The 16,718-nt window shown below is 38.2% G+C and overlaps 1 protein-coding gene across 1 annotated transcript in view; it reads right to left on the minus strand.

Annotated features, from left to right (window-relative positions):
* Positions 1-155: 155 nt before the first annotated feature.
* Positions 156-16,718, minus strand: part of pgfb (placental growth factor b) — a 63,877-nt gene continuing 47,314 nt past the window's right edge. The window contains exons 2-7 of the mRNA XM_062042120.1: positions 16,114-16,150; positions 1,581-1,789; positions 1,434-1,513; positions 1,052-1,081; positions 910-972; positions 156-830 (exon numbers count right to left, since the gene is read on the minus strand). Of these exons, the coding sequence (XP_061898104.1) occupies positions 809-830; positions 910-972; positions 1,052-1,081; positions 1,434-1,513; positions 1,581-1,789; positions 16,114-16,150 (441 nt within the window). The 3' untranslated portion in view covers positions 156-808. The remainder of the gene's footprint in view (positions 831-909; positions 973-1,051; positions 1,082-1,433; positions 1,514-1,580; positions 1,790-16,113; positions 16,151-16,718) is intronic.

Raw genomic sequence — 16,718 nt, forward strand, 5'->3', positions numbered from 1 at the left:
TGCCACCTGCTGGTGGCTGCCAGAACAATAAAAAAAAACCTAACTTCAATGGTCAACATTTCCAATAAAACTGTTTAAATGTGCCAGAAAAAAAGTGCAAAAGACTACAGTTTGATAAATCTCATTTATTTATACAAAAATGATTTTGGGACATTGCTTTGGTTCATAAAATTCACTGGTCATTTTTAGGTCTGAACTAATTGTTAGGTCACATGATGCAGAATATTATCAACTCTTGCACAAAGTTTATTTAAATATTCCCTGTGTTAATTCAAAATAAACTAATATCTCACTGCACTGTACTTTGGTGCATGTCATACAACAATACTAACATTGTTTTTTTCACCAGACACTAGAGGGAGACATTTCACTTTAGTTATTAGTGAAGCCAAGTTTATAAAAAACGACCTTTTGGTCCATTTTTACTTTGCTGTTTCTATCAATAAATATAGATATTAAACATGAGTAAGAACCTTTAAATACCAAAGAAATGTACCAATTACCATACCTGATACAGTGATAACTAGTCTGTTTAGTCCTACATTGCACTTGCACTCCCAGGTGTCCAACGTGTCAGCCTTGCAACAACAAGCTTATCAGCAATTAAAACAGATTTTCTGTCGAACCTTGTCATCACAAACACTGCGCTCATCACCAGACGGGCGTGTCTTCTCAACAACCCAGACGTTTGGAGTCTCTGGCTGCACACTCAGTATTGAAAGGTGAGCGAAAAGAGACTTGACGCTGCCACTGGGCTGGGAATAAATAGTGAGCCACACTGCAAAAGGGCTTTGTCGGGCTGCTGCAGTTACCTTCGAGGGATCTGGCACCTGGACAACACAATAAATAATAATAATGAGAAGTCAATTATTGGTGTTTTGAATCATTTGTACTGTGTTGGGCCTTCACCTGTCACAGTCTTTCGTTTTTTGTTTCTCCTTTCTCCTACGTCCTTTTCCTCTTTGTCTTTTTCTAAGTGCAAAGAAACACTATAGATAAATTCTCCATGAAAAAAAATCATTACGCTTTTTAACAATATTTTTGGTATTACCTTTCAACCTTGACAACTGGATTTTTGACTCTAAGAAACAAAATACAAGTGAACATATCAATATCTGGGCAAGCCATAATAAATTATGTTTTGATTGTCACACCTTCTCAAAGAGATGCAGTGCAAAAGCTGTATCCGAAATTCAAATGATCTGCTCTGAATTTGCACTGTCAGATTTATACTAGTTGTTTGCAGTGGTGTAGAACTGTCCTGTGGTATACTGTGACTTGTCCCTATTATTTAGGCCCACTGAAGTAGCTAAATAAAGTCACTAAATGAGTTCTACAACCCCAATAATAACCATACTGTTTGATACAGCTCTTGTAATGGATCTCATTTAATTGTGCAGATGTACCCAATATACAATGACGGTTTTTCTTACCTACATTCACATGTCTGATGCTCCACAAAGGTCATCTCAACATATTCCTCGCCAAGCTCTGCTGGCTTGATTTTCAATAGCTGATGAAGAAAAAAAAGGGAGCAGATTAGCGAAATGCAAGGTGCCATTGAGCTATAGTTCGTATACCTGCATTGTCACATTAGTGGTGAGAGTGGGGTGGCACTCCAGCTTCTCGTCTCCGCAGCAGCCTGCACACCTCACCAGAGGCACACAGGCGGGGCTGTAGATGTACTCGACCTCTGACGGGTACTCTTGCACCACCTCCACCAGCTTTTCGATGGTGCGACACAGGCTTCGAGCCCACACTTCTTGGAACATCAACACGGTGGGGGTGGCTTGAACAAATATACCAAGCAATGCTAATATTAGGACGACACTACTGTCACATTCACACATGTTGTATCACATGCTATTTGCATTGATTTTGGTGTATATGATATAAACATGTCAATCAATCAATCAATAAAATCTGTTGCTGACATTATTTCATCAAATAGTGGCCAGGGGCATTTATTTACTCAACTGCAGAGAGTGCCGGTGTTCATTGGTGGTTGAGTAGGGTTTTTTTTTTTGGACATTGCAATTTAAATTAGCATTAAAGGACCTATTATATTTTGTATCGTTTTTATCCTGAAAAATAATAACACCTAATCCAATCCAGCAATTCCTCGTCTATTGCTGCTAATTGGTTCTGGACATGACCACCATAAATGAACGTCCGCAAAGTACAAATCATTCATTATAGATCGAATATTTTAATAACTATAGCATAAAAAACTGTTCAATACCTTCTAAAAATTTTTTTAATATTATGAGAGCACTCTAGACATGAAATAACACCCTTTAGTCACCTTTGCACTCTTTTAATCAAATACAGTAATGCTGCATGAGGCTGAGCACATCAGAGGCCACGGTGTGATCTGATTTATTTCATTTAGCTATTTCTATGCTTGAAAATGCTTAATTTAGAGACAAAATGTTGTAGAATACGCTTTGAAAATTACAAACCCCCCAAAAATTTGCTGCTGCAATATTTAAGCGAGATGTGGCGAGGGGCGACTATACAACAAGTCTATTGTACAGATTCCTTAATTTCACTCCTATATATCATCCTGAGAATCATCCGCGTGGGAGAGGAGGGAGATGTCCCCTGTACTTTTTCAAAAGGCAGTTTTTGTCCCCTGTACTTTTTAACATTCAACAACAATGTTACGCTTTTGAATGGAGACAAGTCAAAAACTACCGCCAGGCGGAAAATGTAAGACTGAAGCATGTCCCTTTAGACCAGGGGTCTCAAACTCAATTTACCTGGGGGCCACTGGATGCAGAAACTGGGTGAGGCTGGGCCGCAAGAAAAGATTTCTTAAAAACAAATCTAACATGCACTTTTTAACTAATTCACCTTCTTTGAATGGCTTTCCCGCCCTAGCAACCATCTCACTCACCATGTAGCTAGCTTTGACTGCTGCATCGCTCTTTTCGCTTGCTTTCTTGACAAAATCTTGTTGCCTCAGTAGACTGGTTTTAAAATTTGCAACCCGGCTCACTCTCTCATCTCCCTGGTATTTTGCATACTCCTCAGCATGTCTAGTTGTATAATGATGTTTCAAATTGTATTCCTTGTGCACCGCAACTTTCTCTGTATCAACTGCAGAAAAGAGCCACAAGGATTATTCATAAAGTAGATTACTTAGAACACACTAACATATTATTTATTAATTCGGGTTTATTGAAATTACAGGAGCTAGTAAAGTTACAGACATTATGTGTCATGTTTAAGGCTAAAAATAAAACATTACCAGCAAATTTACAAAAAATGTTTGTCATCACTTCTGAGAATGAAAAGCATAGAAGAAAAGGTCATTTCCAACATCAGTATTCAAGGACAACTTTAAAACAAATGTGCATATCAGTGGTGGGGGTTAAACTATGGAATTCTCTTTACAATGAGATAAAAGATTGTAAAAATATATTCCAATTGAAAAAAATATGTAAAGACAGAACAATAAGATCATATGGACAGCCATAAGTGTTTACATTTTGCTTTATATTTATTATTTTACTTATTTTTTGCCTGGTTTTGTATTTCTTTTGTATCATCCTGTGAGGTGTATATTACTTCTTTTGTTTTTTTTGTTCAGTTTGTACATCATGAAGTTTTGCACTTCTTGTGTTTTTTTGTGTGTTTTTTTGTTTGTTTTCGTTATATTTGGATTTAATTGTTGGTTTATATGATATCATTAAGTAAGACTACGTATTATGTTGAAGTGGGCAGAAAAATATAAGATTTTTCTTCATCCTGCTCCTTCTCAGGCATTGGTGTGTAAATGTATAATTGAATAATTGAGGTATAATTGTCTATCGATCAAAGATGCACATCAATGAAGGAGATAAATATAAATGAAAAGAAATTAAATGAAATAAGACATGTCGGGGTGCCCCTGTGCTCAACAAAGAAATATTGCATCAAAAATCATCTCTGTCTGGAGCCAACGTGAGGGGAGTGTACAGTTACGGTAGCACAATTTGCCCCGAACGGGCTAACATCACCACTAACGTGTTACACGTCTGATTCGCCCAGCGACTCTCTGTCGGAGTATCAGCGCTGGGGTCCAGTGCACCACACTTTTGTATTATCGCTCGGTCCTTCGGCGGAGTGCTCGTCTTCCCCGCCCGGACTGTTTACAACGGGGGCGGGAGTGAGCAGGCGGGCGAGCGAGGGAGGGAGGGAGGAAGAGCATGTGCAGGTGTCGTGGAAAAGCGGCAAAATGTTTCTATGCTTGCATCACGCAAGTGACGTCAATGCATACTTGCCAACCTTGAGACCTCCGAATTCGGGAGATGGGGGGGCGGGGGGGGGGGGGGGGGGTTTGAGGTGTGTGTGGGGGGGTTGAGGTGGGCGGGGTTGGGAGGAGGCGGGGTTGGGGGTAGCGGGGGTGTTTTTGTAGCCCGGAAGAGTTAGGGCTGCAAAGGATTCTGGGTATTTTTGGTCTGTTGTGTTTATGTTGTGTTTAGGTGTGGATGTTCTCCCGAAATGTGTTTGTCATTCTTTTTTGGTGTTGGTTCACAGTGTGGTGCATATTTGTAACAGTGTTAAAAAATAAATAAAATAAAATATGACCACCCTCAGTGTGACATGTATGGCTGTTCCTCAAGTATGTCTTGCAATAACTTGCGGGTGTCTGCAGAAGCCTCATTCAACATGAGTCTGGGCCGGCACGCTGTTAGTATGGAGAAAAAGATGATGCGGTGACAGTTTCTAGAGGACACTTTAAGCAGTACCATTACGCACGCCTTCGCCACACCGTGATTTATGGATTCCTTCAGCTCCGCACACAACGCTTTAAAGCGCCATTCATTTAAAACTCGCGGGCCTCACTAACATTACATTTTCGTATTAAGGTGGGGGCCGCAAAATAACGTCTTGCGGGCCGCAATTGGCCCGCGGGCCGTGTGTTTGAGACCCCTGCTTTAGACCACTAATTTAAAACCTCATTGATTGGCCTTCTTGCCAACGTGACAAATTGACAGCATGTGGCAGCTGAATAATCAGCAATCAGATGAGATAAGAGCGAGTTGGCATCCACAAAACAATATGAATCACGAGCAAGCAAGACAAATTAAAAGTCCAAATAAGACAAGTCTCGGGCTCTACTCAAAGGTGCAGTACAGTACAAAGGGGATCCTTATCTGTCACGGTTTATCTGACAGATGAAACGTGATGAATTGGGGGGTGGGGTGCACCATACACTTTAGATCCCAAATGGCAGCCGAGTGTTGAATATCTTAAAATGTGTTTTGTGGCAATTCCAACTTTGACAAAGCGTCAGTTGCTATTTAGAGCAGCGCTTTCCATAATTTTCAGCAGACTACACTCTGGACAAGTCACCAGTTCATTACAAAAAAAGAAGTCGCTAGTTCATTGTAGAGCAATGGTGTGACTGTGTGTTTCACAAATATCACTATTGGACAGTGCTCAAGTGTGCGCCCATTCAGAGGCTGCATTGAATTGTATTATGAAATATTCAAGTTCTATTCAGTATATAATAATAACTGAATAATTACCTTTGTCAGATGCTCATAATTAGTAATTATGAGCAGAATTAGTGATTGTGAGCATATGATGAAGGTCAGTTACGTTATCATGATGTGTTCAATGTGGTCCTGTAAAACAGTGGGACATTTGAATAGCCTAAATACAAAAAAGTAAAATGTTCAAAGATTTGTTATTTGTTTTCATAGCAATATAGAATAAAAGACACCATAATAGCTGAAAACATCCATCCATCCATCCATTTTCTACCGCTTATCCCTTTCGGGGTCACGGGGGGTGCTGGAGCCTATCTTAGCTGCACCCTGGACAAGTCGCCACCTCATCACAGGGCCAACACAGATAGACAGACAACATTCACACTCACATTCACACACTAGGGCCAATTTAGTGTTGCCAATCAACAGCAAAGTCAAAAAGACTATTTGGAATTTCGGACAGTTTTACACTGACTTTCATATCATAACATTAACTGTGACTGTTGCAGGTGGGGAAAGGGCTTTTAGCAAACTGAAACAAGTTCACAATATCTCAGATCCACAACAATCCAAAAGGTTAAATAGCCGTGCTAGACTTACAATTGAAAGCCAGCTAAGCCAACAGTTGGACTTCAAAGACCTCCTGATGAGACTTGCAGTGAACAAACAAGCCAATTTAAACTTTAACTTAGATTAAATGAAGCTTGTTGTTGTTTATATTTGCTTAAAACAACGTATTCCATGTGTTCTTTATTTTTGCTTGCACATTTACTTGCACACTGTCTTGACTCAGGACACTTAGTTTTTTTGCATATCAGTGCTTGATTGGTAAATAAGAAAAAATATCCACTATACTTACAGTATTTGTTATATGGTTAATTGGAATTGCAACTGATTGATTTGCAACGTGTTGCAAATCAATGAAATGAGAATAAGACGACTAGTAATACATAAGTTACAGAATAATACACCAACTTGTTAAGTCGCTAATTATAAAAAAGGAAACAAATTGGGTCTATTACACCAGGCATCGTCAAGAACACTGAAAAAAAATGAAGGTGACAATGAATATGGTAAAGGGGCCCACACACCGATATTCTTTCAGGGGGCCCAGAATTCCTAGCAACGGCCCTGCATACAAGACATTGATTGTCTTTGAGGTATTTTTTTTCATCGTAGATTCCAACCTGGCCTGCCTTCGTCATCCAAGAATCAACATGTTTTATAAAGACCAGCAAAACCAAAGCCCCAATCATCCACCCATCCATTTTCTACCGCTTATTCCCTTCGGGGTCACGGGGGCGCCGGATCCTATCTCAGCTACAATTGGACGGAAGGCGGGGTACACCCTGGACAAGTTGCCACCTCATCACAGGGCCAACACAGATAGACAGACCACATTCACACTCACATTCACACGCTTTAGTGTTGCCAATCAACCTAGTTTTTGGAAGTGGGAGGAAGCCGGAGTACCCGGAGGGAATGTTAATGTCAATTTGATGTTACACATGTAAGAGGGATGTGTGCTATGGCTATAAGTTGTTTTTTCCCTTGGCCTCAGTCTGGACCGCCTCTCCAGGAGCCCAGGCTTTTTTTTTCTCACCCCCCTCCATTGTTTACCTGTATCTCACCTTTTTTGTAAGGGACGCCGGAAGTTGGCAGACCCGTGAGCGATCCTGTTCTGTCTCCCTGTAATGTTTGTCTGATCTTGAATGGGATTGTGCTGAAAATTTTAATTTCCCCTCGGGGATTAATAAAGTATTTCTAATTCTGATTCTGATTCTGAATAAGCCAGAAAATGGCAAGAAGCATGTTCCACACGTTAAATAACTCACTGAAGATTGTCAATGATATGGAAACAGCATAAAAACAAAGAAGCAATATTTTCTTTGGAGAATCAGGCCTCTTCTGGTAAGAAAAAAGGCAAAGGAGACAGGAAAAGTCTGCATTGATGAGTGAATGACCCCTTTAGGCAATTTTACTCAAGGCAAGAGATAAAATACATAAAATGTTTGTCCAGTTTCTCCAGATGAACTGATGCCGAATTTTTAAATACATCAGGGGAAAGATGCATTTGCTGATTACAAGTTGGGAATTGGGGCAGTAGCAGTCCTGCGCATGGTTGAAACTGTTCCCATGTGTAATGTGACTGCTACATCACATCTATTAAGCATTCACTATGTAAAACACTTTGAAACACTAAAGAAAAGCGCAATATCAAACGTAATTCACAATTCATCGATGAATGCTATGCAAGCAACTGGAACTAGGGACGTAACCGTGTGAACATTTCATATACCTGTTATTGTTATCATTATTATCAATATATTGTTGAATATGCTTAAAAAGTAGTTAAACATACACAAAAATATTGTAATTAAATTTTATTAAAAAACTAATTAAAAAAAACACTTTATTTTCCTTGACAGAAGGAACAACGTTTTCTTGAATCAAGTCTGGACATGGTCAGTAAGATGGAATAGTCCATTGCATGAGAAGGGAGGGATAAGCTTTCAAAACGATCATGATTAAGTATTTTTATGTATGCTTGAGCGCACAAATTAAGACAAAAAATTAATAAATATGATATATTTTGAAATATTTGTTTATGCGATGTTTGGAGGCAAGGCAATTGCCTGTGTTCGTCATCAGGCAAATACACAGGTTAAATGTGCACAATTGAATAGCTTATATGCTCGGACAGCAATGTGTTTTTTTACACAATCTAAACTTGTAAAAACACATTGGTGTCTGATCAACTAAGCTTGGGGTGTGACATTTGTAATGAGGGGATACGTTATTAGCTATGTTTACATTAAATATTTCCACTTGGTTGATTAGAAATCCAAATGCACTGCTTAAAAAAAATAACACCCGATTGTAGCTGAGATAGGCTCCAGCGCCCCCGCGACCCCGAAGGGAATAAGCGGTAGAAAATGGATGGATGGAACACCAAGCTTAATCTCTAATTAGCACCAGTACTCTCTGCAGTTGAGTAAATAAACCACTTCTCTCGTTTTAAATGAAATTTATTTCCGAAAGGACCGTATCGGATTAGAATATTCTGATTGACGTGTTTATATGTAGCATTTTTATTTTATTGGGCCTTTATTTATGTAAACATGGCTATTGTGTCTTTATTCATGCTTGAATTTAAGCACGCTAGCTTGCTTCTCTAGGAACTTGGTTTTAAAATAATTTAGAAAAGTTTTACTACATTTTATCACTATACCGTTTATTGTTACATCCTTAACTGGAACCATAACAGAAAACCTTGTACCAAAGTCATATCTGTTGCCAGATGACAAACAGTTGAAAAGAGAAGGGAGGGAAGTGCCAATCATGCTAATCAGGATCAGGAGAAGTCCTGAGTTTGCGATCACACAATAGTATGACAAGCTATTGATGATGGCTTCCACTGCACATGGGAAACATGTCTGCACCAGATGGTCTGAGAAAGACAAAGTCCAGGGGCCTCATGTATAAATAAAAAATAAATTATTGGACATCAGGAAGAAGGTAAAAAAGAAGATAGATGTGCGTGGCCAAAAGAGACTAGCGGACCGGAGATGAAGTAGTGCTCACCCAGTTTAAAATTATAGTTGCTGCAGTGGTGACTCTAATTACCCCCAATATAATTTGTGTAATTTACAACAACATGTGTTCATACCGTAGCCTGCTCACAGACAGATTATAGTTTCTTGTGAAAATGATGTAATATTTTGTTTGCGGTCTTTTAAATGTAAACATGCCAGCATATATACAAAACCCAAAACCAGTGAAGTTGGCACGTTCTGTAAATCGTAAAAAAAATAGAATACAATGATTTGCAAATCCTTTTCAACCTATATTCAATTAAATATGCTGCAAAGACAAGATACTTAACATTTGAACTGGTAAACTTTGTTATTTTTTGCAAATATTAGCTCATTTGGAATTTGATGCCTTCAACATGTTTCAAAAAATGTGGCACAAGTGGCAAAAAGGACTTAGAAAGTTGAGGAATGCTTATCAAACACTTATTTGGAACATCCCACAGGTGAACAGGCTAATTGGGAACATGTGGGTGCCATAATTGGGTATAAAAGCAGCTTCCATGAAATGCTCAGTCATTCACAAACAAGGATGGGGCGAGGTTCACCACTTTGTGAACAAATGCGTGAACAAATTGTCGAACAGTTTAAGAACAACATTTCTCAACGAGCTATTGCAAGGAATTTAGGGATTTCACCATTTACAGTCCGCAATATCATCAAAAGGTTTTGATAATCTGTAGAAATCACTGCACGTAAGCAGCAAGGCTGAAAACCAACATTTAATGCCTGTGACCTTCGATCAAAAAGCGACATCAGTGTGTAAAGGATATCACCCCATGGGCTCAGGAACCCTTCAGAAAACCACTGTCAGTATCTACAGTTTGTTGCTACATCTGTAAGTGCAAGTTAAAACTCTACTATGCAAAGCGAAAGCCATTTATCAACAACACCCAGAAACGCAGCCGGCTTCGCTCGGCCAGAGCTCATCTAAGATGGACTGATGCAAAGTGGAAAAGTGTTCTGTGGTCTGACGATTCCACATTTCAAATAGTTTTTGAAAACTGTGGACGTTGTGTCCTTCGGACCAAAGAGGAAAAGAACCATCCGGATTGTTACAGGCGCAAAATTTAAAAGCCAGCATCTGTGATGGTATGGGGGTGTATTAGTGCCCAAGGCATGGGTAACTTACACATCTGTGAAGGTACCATTAATGCTGAAAGGTACATACAGGTTTTGGACAAACATATGTTGCCATCCCAGCAAAGTATTTTTCATGGACGCCCCTGCTTATTTCAGCAAGACAATGCCAAGCCACATTCTGCACGTGTTACAACAGCGTGGCTTTTGTAGTAAAAGAGTGCGGGTACTAGACTGGCCTGCCTGTAGTCCAGACCTGTCCCCCATTGAAAAAGTGTGGCGCATTATGAAGTGTCAAATACGACAATGGAGACCCCAGACTGTTGAACAACTTAAGCTGTACATCAAGCAAGAATGGGAAAAAATTCCACCTAAAAAGCTTCAGAAATTGGTCTCCTCAGTTCCCAAAACGCGAGTGTTGTTAGAAGGAAAGGCGATGTAACACAGTGGTAAAAAAGCCAACTTTGCCAACTTTTTTGCAATGTGTTGCTGCCATTAAATTCTAGGTTAATGATTATTTGCAAAATAAAAATAAGCTTCTCAGTTCAAACATTAAATATATTGTCTTTGCAGTATATTCAATTGAATATACGTTGAAAAGGATTTGCAAATCATTGTATTCAGTTTTTTTTTTTTACCATTTGCACAATGTGCAAACTTCGCTGGTTTTGTGTTTTGTAAAAGGATACGAAAGACTTTCATTCTTGTTGGATTACTCAATTTATTATTCAAACACAGAAGAGCTACTTGCGGTAGCAGCCACGTGACATGAAGTCGAGACAATCCCCCACGTCTCCGGTGCCATTGTGCCGCAACCACAGGCGGCTGCAACTGTCCGCCCGACTGGCAAGCTGTACTGGCATCGCAGCAACACATTGTGACAGCAATAGGTGGCAAAATGATAGCCTATATAAATGAATAGACGTCCTCACAAATATGATAATGAAGCCTAAAATGCATTGGGGAAAAAGTGAATTTTGTGTCCTTGCCTCGAAAAACAAATATTGGCAAAGCCCGATTGACCGTCTCTGTGTGTCACCAAAGTATCCATAGTATGTAGAAATGTGCTTACGTGAAGCATGACGTAGTCGTGAGGCAACACACATTTCCAACATCAAGTTTGCTCTTGACACATCTCATCTTTGCCTTGAAAAAGGGCTTACGGCAGGTTTTTTTGCGTACGTAAGCTTAATAAGTGAGGCCCCTGTTCCAGGTGAGAACACCTGCAGTCACAATACCTACTGCAAGGCAAGCAGAACCAAAACCTGTATCTTGTGTGTGTGATTGCTCATTTCTTTAACGTTGCCATCACCAATTCCTGGACAAAGTACAAGTCTAACAAGAAAGTGTAACCCACGAGCAAAGAACAATGAACAGCTCCTGGGCTATAAGCAGCATCTGGAAAAAGACCTGTTGAATTACCAAGAACTTGACCACAATAGCAAGAGAGTGGAAGAAGCGAAGAAGACAATGAAACACCGCTCGAAAAGAGAATTCATGATCAGAAGCATATTGTTTAGAAAATACAGTATATCCTGTACTGGAGGCACATACCAAAGATGGTAGACTGCAACTATGCACACAGGTGGTGAAATTAAGGTTGCAAGGGCAAAACAAGATGTTGCACAAGATGCAAGATGTTCTGTCGCATTACACAGAAGAAGAACAACTACTTACTGAAATACCACAGATTTGCTGTAAAATCTCAAAAATAAAAATATTTTAATAAAATCTATATTTTAAATTTTTAGCCTTAGAGAGGAAGGAATCACAGATGCAAAACAATGCTTTTGATTAATACTACAGTTGACATTTTGTGATATCTAAAAAAATATTTAAAATGTTGAGTTTATGTTGTAGCCCCAAACTCAGACAAAAAATAGGAAAGATAGTTTTTCCCTCTGTTTTCACATAAGGTTATACAAACAAACACAAATACACAATATACAAATATTACTGTAGTATAGTAAACCTTATAAATGGATACATATCCTTAAGTGAATGACAATACTTATCACATTGTGAATCAGTTAATATTCATATTAAAAAGTCCATATTATTGTAGCTGGATATTGTGACAATTTACAGGAAATTTAATAATAAATCATAATAAATAAATAATGAATTAAAATAACGCTGTAAAACTGTGGAAGCGGTCAAATGTGACAAACAGTGATATCAGATGTAATCATTTTTTGACATTTTGTAAAGAAAATTTGAAAATGTGACGCATCATTTTGAAACTGTATATATGTTCAAATAAAACCAATCTGAAAACAAACAAACAAAAAAACAAAAAAACATTGTATCTTGATAATTTTTCCAGATTACAAAGCATCTGGTAAATAATTGAGGACTGACACTTTTTAGAGCGCTGGCCAGTATATGGTAAACACTATTGGAGGATTACATGTATAAATAATGCACATATTTCAGTTTTCTCATTGCATTTTAAAAGCACAATATTGAATTACAGTATATTTGTTGGTCATTAATGACCAGTTTTTGTGATACACTGTTTTCAATAGGAGGCAGTTTACAGTGCATTAAGATTTTCTGTAAGGTTAAAGTGCATGAAAGTACCCTACTTGCACAGTCACAGCAGGGAGTGGTATAGGAACTAATATGGTTGACCAAACAGAGAAGAAGAGAAAACAAACACTAAAAAACATGGCCATGAACGGAGCCTCACCGGAGCCGAGCTGCCCCGCGGGCACCGCTGGGACTGTTGTGACCTCTCAGGGCACGGAATGGAGCCTGACACCACAACAGCTGTTTATAAAAGACAGACATGGTGGGAGGGAAAGGCTGGGGAAGCATCCAGAGAAGACCACGGGGTCATCAACTTTAATGTTGAACAGTGCAAAAGCAGGCCACTTTCCTTTTTTTGCACTCTGTGCTCTTTCATTTCTGCATGTTCTCTCATAATTATACAAGCTGTGGCCATATGAAGAGGGTAAAAAATTAAGATTATTCATTAACTGAAACATCACTTACTACCACTAAGTCACATGAATAAATCAAACTGTATATTTATGCACACTGCGTTAAAATGAATTAATCATTTGATCACTGATGATTTGATCCATTTATAATGTTTATGGCTGGTCGTCATATGAAGACGCAGTGGACACTTCATTAGGTACACAATGTTATTAAAAACAACATGAATAATGAATGATTATTAACCAATAAATGATTAAGGCCAAGTTGAAAATGATTTCTCTTTCTATGCCACATCAATGTGGAATGCGCTCCCAACAGGTATAAAAGAAAGGGCATCTCTATCCTCCTTCAAAACCGCAATAAAAGTTCACCTCCAGGCAGTTACAACCCTAAACTAACACCCTCCCCGGATTGCTAATAATCAAATGTAAACAATCAAATGCAGATACTTTTTCTCATGCCTTCTGATCTCTCTCTCTCTCTCTCTCTCTCTCTCTCTCTCTCTCTCTCTCTCTCTCTCTCTCTCTCTCTCTCTCTCTCTCTATGTCCACTACTTGATGTCCATATCCTACCCCCCCTCCACACCCCTGATTGTAAATAATGTAAATAATTCAATGTGATTATCTTGTGTGATGACTGTATTATGATGATAGTATATATGATAGTATATATCTGTATCATGAATCAATTTAAGTGGACCCCGACTTAAACAAGTTGAAAAACTTATTCGGGTGTTACCATTTAGTGGTCAATTGTACGGAATATGTACTTCACTGTGCAACCTACTAATAAAAGTCTCAATCAATCAATCAATTAAAAATTTACAAGAAAAAAGTTGTTTGCAGTGATTAAAAATGTATGGGCCTTGATTTGGATATATAAAATAATATGAATAAAACTGAAAATGAAACAGTCCATTATCTACAATTATAATTGCCTTTAATTGACAAAAAAAAAAAATCACATTAGCAAGGAAATGTTTTTTAGAACGTAATCAGTCGTCTCCTTTTGTATTAACTTTGTCCTAAAAACATAAAAAATATCAACTAAACAAACAATCTCACCAAAAATGTATTGGTCTATATTACATTTATTTTATATTTTGATAATAAATGAAAAAAATGAGCAAAATGATTCTCACCATCTTTATCAAAGTGCCGACACGTGAAACTTTTTTTGACCCCATGGTGACTTATCTAGCAGTCAGACTCAATAAAACATTTGTATGTGCGTACAATACTTAAAACCTTTAGTATATCATTATGTGGAATTAAATTATGAAATAGATTAAGCGAAGAAGTCAAACAATGGATAAATATGATCCAGTTTAAGAAACGGTTTAAACTCACAGTGCAAGAAAGAAGAATCTTGATATACATCTTGAACTTGATAAATGAGGCACAATGCAATCATCCATTACATATTCAGAAAATTATGTGAATTATGATTTATTTATTCATTTAAACTTTATTGATTTATTTATGTAAACGTTACTGATTTATTTATTGACTAATTGGTTGTTTCTGTTGAACATTGAGTACAGGAACTAAACAATTGTGTGCCTGTTTGCTAAAAAACGGAAAAGGTGTAGGAGTAAATAAGCTCTGCTTTTTCCTACGCCTTTTCTGACATGTAGAAGTGTGAAATACATGTTTAATCGCATACACTGAACAAAAATATAAACACAACACTCTTGTTTTTGCTCCAATTGTTCATGAGTTGAACTCAAAGATTTCAAACTTATACTATACACACAAAAAACGGTTTGTCTAAATATTGTTCACAATTCTGTCTAAATCTGTGTTAGTGAGCATTTCCTCTTTGACAAGACAAGATATCCCACTTCACAGGTGTGGCATATCAAGATGCAATAATCATGATTAAACAGCATGATTATTGCACAAGTGTGCCTTAGGCTGCCAACAGTGAAAGGCCTACCCTGAAATGTGCAGTGTTATCACACAACACAATGCCACAGATGTTGCAAGTTTTGAAAGACCGTGCAGTTGGCATGCTGACTGCAGGAATGTCCACCAGAGCTGTTGCCCGTGAATTAAATGTTAATTTCTCTACCATAAGCCCTCTCCAAAGTTGTTTCAGAGAATTTGGCAGTACATCCAACCGGCCTCACAGCCGAAGACCACGTGTAACCACACCGGCCCAGGATCTCCACATCCAGCGGGTACATCTCCATGATCATCTGAGACTAGCCACCCGGACAACTGCTGCAACAATTGGTTTGCATAACCAGAGAATATACTGCACAAACTGTGAGAAACTGTCTCAGGGAAGTTAATCTGCATGCCGTCGTCCTCATCGGGGTCTCGACCTGGCTGAGTAGGCAAATGCTCACATTCGATGGCGTGTGGCACAGAGAGGTGATGCAAAACTGCACATTTCAGAGTGGCCTTTTATTGTGGGCAGCCTAAGGCACACCTGTGCAGTAATCATGCAGTTTATTCAGCCACACCTGTGAGGTGGGATGGATTATCTTGGCAAATAAGAAATGCTCACTAACACAGATTTAGACAGATTTGTGAACAATATTATATATTTTGTGCATATTGTAAAAGTTTTAGATTTTTGAGCTCAACTCATGAAAAATGGGAGCAAAAACAACAGTGTTGCGTTTATATTTTTGTTCAGTATATTTACATGTGATGGACCATATTATATTTATTTGCTTGTTAGAAAGACATGAACACCAAACCAAATCAATAAAAGCACAGAGATTCAGTCACCAATGCATGTGGTTCTTTGTTTGGGCACTCAAATCCGCAGACAAGCAAATAGATTACATAGCTTTACAAGCAAATATTGGCTGTATGACAACCACGGCAAAATGTTGGCATACATTTTCCATGAAAACTGAATCCTATGAAAAGTAAAGCATACACAAACCGAGGTACCACTGTAAAAATCTTTAAATAAAGGGTTTTTCTTATATTCAGGGTTGTCTTGTATCCAGGTCAATACAATATGACAAAATACAAACAAACCAAAATACTCACCATTAGTTGTGCTGTTGACACTAGACATGGGTAGGCTCTGCGAAAGAGAATACATATTGTTAAGAATGAATAAAAGGAATCAAGCTATAATACAAATTGTCCCCTCTTGCTTATTGTGTCTAACTGTTTACATTCACAAACCGCCCACACATATTATTGTAGCAGAGTAAACCGTATAAATGGATACATATCCTTAAGTGAATGACAATACATATCACATTGTGAATCAGTTAATATTTATATTAAACAAGTCCATATTATTGTAGCTGTATATTGTGACAATTTACAAGAAATTTAAGTGCGGGTCATAATAAATAAATAATGAATAAAAACTCTGTTAAAACTGTTAAAGCCCTGTGGTGTAAAACTGCTTACATAAATAATTGATTTCCCCTTTCAAGGATCCTCTTACTTATTTATGTTCCCAGCATGATACCATAAACAATTATCATTTTTCATTTGCTTGGGAAAACACGGATTCCCCGCCTGTTGCCATCCCGGGCAGAGAAATCTGTGTTGGATAAAACATTCTTTCTGTGGGCGGGCTAACCATCTTTCATTATTACTCTCCTGCTTGCATTTTACTGTAAGTGCTCATTTATACA

The sequence above is a fragment of the Entelurus aequoreus genome, linkage group LG03 (assembly GCF_033978785.1).
Source record: "Entelurus aequoreus isolate RoL-2023_Sb linkage group LG03, RoL_Eaeq_v1.1, whole genome shotgun sequence".
Lineage (NCBI taxonomy): Eukaryota > Metazoa > Chordata > Actinopteri > Syngnathiformes > Syngnathidae > Entelurus > Entelurus aequoreus.